We start from the raw sequence: 7,456 nt of genomic DNA on the forward strand, positions 1-7,456 counted from the left end.
AAGTAATTTTTCCAGTGTTTGTTGTCTGTACATGAGCACTTTAGTACATATTAAGTACACGTTTTGAAGTACTTTTTCTTGTCTTTTCTGGCTCTTCTGTCTGTACATGAGCACTTTAGTACATATTAACTACACGTTTTGAAGTATTATTTCCAGTTTTTTTCTGTACATGAGCACTTTAGTACATATTAAGTACACGTTTTGAAGTACTTTTTCCAATTTTTTTGTACATGAGAACCCAGGACGTATCAAGTACACGCTTTTGAGTACTTTTTCCAGTGTTTTTTCTTTTGTCTGTACATGAGCACTTTAGTACATTTTAAGCGCATGTTTTAAGTACTATTTCCAGCCTGCTTTCTGGGTATCTTTGTACAGTACACAAGCACTTTAGTATATATGAAGCAGACAGTAAAGGAAGTTCCCTAACACCTCTTCCTTAGCGATTTATTTCTGGATATGCCTGGTTAAGTACTTTTTAAATATTTGAAATGTACACCGTAGCTCGATCCGTTAAATCCGTTACCTACACTCCATTGGCCGTATTCTCGTGGGATAAGGAGGCTCCCTAACACCTCTTCCTTAGCGATTTGTTTTTGGATATGGCTGGTTATTATCCTTTTGTAAGTTATTTATGTAAAAGATGGCGATATTGGAAGGATTTATGTAACGCAGAAGAGGACTGTAAGGTATAATAAACAAAATAAATCGCTTAGGAAAAGGTGTTCGGGAGCTTTATGCAGAGTACGGCGATATTAGAAGGATTTATGTAACACAGAAGACGACAGTAAGGTGTAATAAGCAAAATAAATCGCTTAGGAAAAGGTGTTGGGGAGCTTTATGCAGAGTATGGCGATATTAGAAGGATTTACGTAACGCAGAAGAGGACAGTAAGGTGTAATAAACAAAATAAATCGCTTAGGAAAAGGTGTTGGGGAGCTTTATGCAGAGTATGGCGATATTGGAAGGATTTATGTAACACAGAAGACGACAGTAAGGTGTAATAAGCAAAATAAATCGCTTAGGAAAAGGTGTTGGGGAGCTTTATGCAGAGTATGGCGATATTAGAAGGATTTACGTAACGCAGAAGAGGACAGTAAGGTGTAATAAACAAAATAAATCGCTTCGGAAAAGGTGTTAGGGAGCTTCCTCAACCGATACGGGCACATTACTTCATTACACCATAGTACACGGTTATGCACATTTTTTCCGGGAGTACATTTTCATTTGAGTACTTTTATGAAGATTTTAGTACATAATGTGACGTCATCCGTGTAACGTTTAGTACATTCCAGCACTTAAGTACACGTCACAGCACACGGCAGAGCACAATATAACTTCTGTACATTGATATTTAAGTACTTCTCTTAGTACATGAGCACGTGAGTATTTTCTGTATTTCCACACAGCGGTTGAGTACATTTTAGCACATCGGAGTACACCTTTAGCACATTTCCTGTCAGCACATATTTAACCAGGCGTTTTTCTGAGACCCTTAGCACATGAGTACATTGTTGCGTTATCCATATCGACGTTAAGTACACGGTAACATTTAAGTACATGTCATAGTACATAATTTAGCACTTTTTAGCACTTTCTCGCCAGTTCATTAATATTAAGTACTTTTCTGCCTATTTTAGTACACTCTGACGTCATCCTTATAATCGCTAAGTACAGGCTAGCACAAAAGTACACATTAATGTACATAATTTAGCACATTTTTCGTTAGCACAGTGATATCTAAGTACACTTCACGATCATTTTAGCACAGTAGTACATGGTCACTGCCCCTCGGTCATCGTTAAGTACACAACCCAGCACTTAAGTACATTTTATAAGTACCTCCCAAACCCTACTTTAGTACAAATATCCAGTACATTTTTCTACTACAATTACGTGTAGAATTCTAGTTCAGTTTAGTACAAATCTCTGGTACAATTTTTGCATTGTAATTTTAGTACATTTTTCGAGTAGTACTTTTTTCATCTATAGCACATTTTTGGTACTACAACTCTCTCTCTCTCTCTCTCTCTCTCTCTCTCTCTCTCTCTCTCTTTCGTCTACCTTGCTTCGTTGTTACCTTGCTCTCTCTCTCTCTCTCTCTCTCTCTCTCTCTCTCTCTCTCTTTCGTCTACCTTGCTTCGTTGTTACCTTGCTCTCTCTCTCTCTCTCTCTCTCTCTCTCTCTCTCTCTCTCTCTCACACACACACACACACACACACACACATATATATTTGCTTCGTACTTGGTCAGCATGAGGAAAATCGATCATTCTGGCCGTCACTCTCCCTCATACTGACACCAGATTCCATTTCAGGGGGTCGTTCTTGAGCAGGGATTTGTGGGGGTCGTCCTTGAGTAGGGATTTTTGAGGGGGTCGTCCTTGAGTAGGGATTTTTGGGGGGTCGTTCTTGAGTAGGGATTTTTTGGGGGGTCGTTCTTGAGTAGGGATTTTTTTCAGAAGAGGAAGGAGCACACCTGGAAGGCCGGGTCGTCCATGGGGGTCTTGATGTAGGGGGGGAGGTCAGGGGTCAGCGCCCCCCCCGACCCCACCACCATACCGCCCCCCTCAGGTATGGCGGGGGCGGCGGATTTCTGTGGAGAGAGAGAGAGAGAGAGAGAGAGAGACTGTATCATTAGTATCAGTAATGTTTATCTATCTATCTATATCTATCTACGTATTAATACTGATAGATAAATAGATAGATAGATATGAGACAATACATACATTCATACACATACAATTAAGTTTAAATTTATACATATTTCACTAAACACTTCACTGAAATTGTATAAAAATAAAGGATAATAATAATAATAATAATAATAATAATAATAACAATAATAATAATAAGAAGAAGAAGAAGAAGAAGAATGATAATAATAACAATGATAATAATAATAATAATAATAATAATAATGATGATAATAATAACAATGATAATAATAATAATAATAATAATAATAATAATAATAATAACTATAATAATGATAATAATAATAACAATAATAATAATAATAATAATAATAATAATAATAATAATAATAAAAATAATAATAATAATAATAAAAATAATAATAATAATAGCAATAATAAAAATAATAATAATAATAACTATAATAATAACTATAATAATAATAATAATAATAATAATAATAATAATAACTATAATAATATTAATAATAATAATAATAATAACTATAATAATAATAATAATAATAATAATAATAATAATAATAATAATAATAACTATAATAATAATAATAATAATATAATAATAATAATAATAATAATAAAGAAAAAAGAACCATAACACCAAGGAAACACACACACACACACACACACACACACACACACACACGTACCTGTTTTTTCAGTGATGCCAAACAAAACGTACACACGGGCCTCCTCTCACCCGTGCCTGTGTACGTAATTGACGAGTGGCGTAGACATGGTTGTTCGACTGGACCTGGTGTACATGGAAACGTACATGAGGATGGGGGACGTACATATGGCTAAGTACATGAGGGTGAGTTACGTGCACATGGAAACGTACATGAAGGTGGGTTACGTACATAAGAATACTACATGAGAGTGGGTTATGTACATATGGAAACGCACATGAGAGTGGGTTACGTACATAGGAAACGCACATGAGGCTGGGGGACGTACACACGGCTACGTACATGAGGGTGTGTTACGTGCACATGGAAACGTACATGAGGGTGGGTTACGTACATACGAATACGTGCACATACAGATATTTATGAGGCTAGATACACACACGTATACATACATAAGGTTACGTACACACAAAAAACACACATGAGGGAAGGCCAGGCTCACACAGAAACGTACACACATGTACACATGAAGCTCAATACACACATATTTATACATACATGGATACGGTTCGACACAGAAAAACATACACAGAAGGTTACGTCCTGTGCACATGACGTACATACATGATACTTGATACACATACACAGACACAAAGGATAGGTGCACATGAGCGTACATGAGCGTAAAGTTATGTACTACTTGTGTGCGTGTGAGGTGGAAGGAGAGGCGTGTGTGTGTGTATGTGTGTGTGTGTGTGTGTGTGTGTGTGTGTGTGTGTGTGTGTGTGAGAGAGAGAGAGAGAGAGAGAGAGAGAGAGAGAGAGAGGGTAGCTTGATAGGGGAGGACAGGGTGACGTGGAGGCGATTTGTTTGTGGCCACCCCTTACGGGATTAAGGCATTTGGTGATAGACAGATAGACACAGAGATTTAGTTAGATAGACAGACAGACATATAGACAGACAGAGAGAGATAGACAGGTGACCAACGCTCTCTCTCACCCGGCAGGAGCTCGTACCAGACAGACAGACAGATAGATAGAAAAATAGATATAGACAGACAGATAGATATATAGATAGATGGACACAGGTTGATAGACAGACAGATAGATATATAGATAGATGGACACAGGTTGATAGACAGACAGATAGACTCTCTCTCTCTTCCGCCAAGAGCTGAGCACCAACATGACACGCACATAGACAGACACATACACACAAACAGGTAGATAGACAGATAGTTAGACAGATAGACAGGTAGGCACAGAGATAGATAGACAGATAGACAGGTAAACAACTCTCTCACCCGCCAAAAGCTACAGAGTGACAGATAGGAAGATAGATAGATAGATAGACAGACAGACAGACAGGTAGCCAGCCAGCCAGCCAGATAGACAGGTAGACAGCACTCTCTCTCACCCGCCAGAAGCTACAGAGTGACAGATAGGAAGAAAGATAGATAGATAGACAGACAGACAGACAGGCAGACAGACAGACAAACAGCTAGATAGACAGACAGATAGACAGACAGACAGCACTCTCTCTCACCCGCCAGTAGCTGGGTTCCAAGGTGACTGATGTAGGAGGAGGCAAGGCGGAGAGTCTCAATCTTGGACAGCTTCCGGTCCGCAGGTTCGGTCGGGATGAGGGTCCGTAGCGTGCTGAAGGCTGAGTTGACGCTGGGGGGGGACCACGCGGGGGTCAGAGGGGGGAGGGGGGGTCTGGGGGGCGAGGGAGAGAGGGGGGGCGCAAGGTGGAGCAGCTAAATAAACAAAAAATGAAAAAGAAATGAAAGAAAAAGATGAAGAAGAAGATGAAGATGAAGAAATAGGGGAGAGAGAGAGAGAGAGAGAGAGAGAGAGAGAGAGAGATCAGAAAAAAAAATCTCGCCGACATGGGAGTCTCCTTAACATCTCTTCCTTAGCGACTTAGTTTGGAAATTACACCTTAAAATTCCATTCTGATTTTTTTTTCTTTGTACACTTTCCATACTATTACCACAAAAAAATGATAATTAAAGTGTAAGGGTCAAACTAAATCGCTTAAGGAACAGTGCAACGGAAGCCTCTCACGCCGCCGAAAACGCGTCTCCACCTCACGCCTCCCCACACAGAAATACAGATTTTATTTATTTATCTATCAATCTATCTATCTACCTGTCTATCTATCTAACTAAATAACCATCTATCTACCCATCTATCTATCTACTAGTGTATTTATCTATTTGTCTATTTATTTATTTATTTTTAACACACATGGGTCCTTATGGTATAGATTCAGATGAAGACATATTCCTTTCTTTTTTCTTTTTTCATCGTCTTCCTTTCTTCTTGGCGATAATTCTGGAGTACAGGGAGAATCCGGAATGTGTCAGGCCTCTCTCTCTCTCTCTCTCTCTCTCTCTCATTGCTGACCGCGCTCTGTACTGTGGCATGCAGGCTACTTGTCTAAAAGTCTTAAGAGAAAATATCAAAAATATGAGGCTTGCTTTCTCCTGTACTCTCTCTGATTGAATGACACCCACCCACCAACACACACCCACACACCCACCCACACCCACACACACACACAGAGCAGGGGACGAAACGGAGCTGGGGTGTGAGCTGGGGTGTGTAGCTGATGTGAGGGTTGGGTAGGGTAGGGAAGGGAAGGGAAGGGTAGCGTAGGGTAGGGTAGGGTAGGGTAGGGCAGGGCAAAGCAGGGGAGGGTAGAGTAGGGTAGGGTAGGGTAGGGCAAGGCAGGGCAGGGCAATTTATGCAGAGGAAGGCGATATTGGAGGGATTTATGCAACACAGAGGAGAACAGTGTGTTAAGCAAAAAAACAAATCACTTAGGAAAAGGTGTTAGGGAGCTTCCTTAATTGATGAGAATACAGGTCTACCTCCTGATACATTAAAAGCACCTCTCTCTCTCTCTCTCTCTCTCTCTCTCTTTCAAAAACTGTCTTAAGAACTAACCTGTGCGTACGATCCCTCTCCCTGGCGTTGGCGTGGCACCTCTGACGTCCCCCTGTGTGGCCCAAAGATTCACCTGATGAGTAGGTGCTGGGGGCGCCGCAGGAGGGGGAGGGCGGCCCCGCGTAGGTGGTAGGTGGGGGAGGGGTGGCCGGACCCGTGGGTGGAGGGTAGGTGGGGGTGAGGCAGGTGGGGAAGGCGGTAGGGGAGGTTTTAGCCGCCTGGGAGAGGGTCGAGTTGGGGTTAGGCGGGAGGGCTGACTTGTACAGATGTCTCTCCTGCCCGTCCTCCTGTTTAAGAGTCAGTATGTTTTTCTCCAAATCGTGACTCTCCAGCATCGACTCCTGCTGCTGACTCTCCATGCCTGACTCCTGCTGACTCTCCAGGGCCGTCAGGAGAGTCAGCCGAGTCCCCGCCGCCGCCGCCATGCTGGGCACCCTGCGACTCTCCACCCGGCGACGCTTGAGCTGGGTCGGACACGGAGCCTCGGCGTGGTGGTCCTTGGCGTCCGGTTGGGGCAGTGATCGCTTACCCATTATTTTTCAGGGGGATTTCAGTGGATTTTCATGGGATTTTCAGAAGGATTTTCATGAGATTTTTATGAGATTTTTATGGGATTTTCATGGGATTCTTATGGGATTTCCAGAGGGATTTTTATGGGATTTCCAGAAGGATTTTTATGGGATTTTCAGAAGGATTTTAGGGGATTTTTTAGAGGATTTTCATGGTATTTTCAGAACGATTTTAGTGGATTTTCAGATGGATTTTTGTGGGATTTTCTGATGGATTTTTGTGGGATTTTCAGAAGGATTTTTGTTTTTTTTAGATGGATTTCAGGTGATTTTCTGAGGGTTTTCAGGGGTATTTCATGGGATATTAGGGGATTTTCAGAGGGATTTCACATGGGATTTCGATACTGTAAATAATTTTCTGAGGTTTGCATGAACTACTGAAGATCCTTTTGGGGGGATTTTTCGGAGGATTTTCAGGTGATTTTCACGAGATTTTCATACGATTTTCAGATGATCTGGGGACTTTTCAGAGGATTTTCAAGAGATTTTCAGACGATTTTCAGAGGATTTTTTGAATTTTCAGAGGGTTTTCAGGGGATATTCACAAGATTTTCAGACGATTTTCGGAGGATGTGGGGAATTTTCAGATGA

The 7,456-nt window shown here is 41.2% G+C and overlaps 1 protein-coding gene across 1 annotated transcript; it reads right to left on the reverse strand.

Moving 5' to 3' along the window:
• Positions 1-2,454: 2,454 nt before the first annotated feature.
• Positions 2,455-6,829, reverse strand: LOC145393064 (uncharacterized). Its single transcript, XM_080267402.1, has 4 exons — positions 6,297-6,829; positions 4,888-5,060; positions 3,364-3,467; positions 2,455-2,592 (listed from the first exon to the last, which is right to left on the reverse strand). The coding sequence occupies exons 1-4, from the start codon at positions 6,827-6,829 to the stop codon at positions 2,455-2,457; spliced, it is 948 nt and encodes a 315-aa protein (XP_080123528.1).
• Positions 6,830-7,456: the final 627 nt, after the last annotated feature.

Source organism: Coenobita brevimanus, chromosome 23, assembly GCF_032717465.1.
Source record: "Coenobita brevimanus isolate Jiangsu-jjx chromosome 23, ASM3271746v2, whole genome shotgun sequence".
Lineage (NCBI taxonomy): Eukaryota > Metazoa > Arthropoda > Malacostraca > Decapoda > Coenobitidae > Coenobita > Coenobita brevimanus.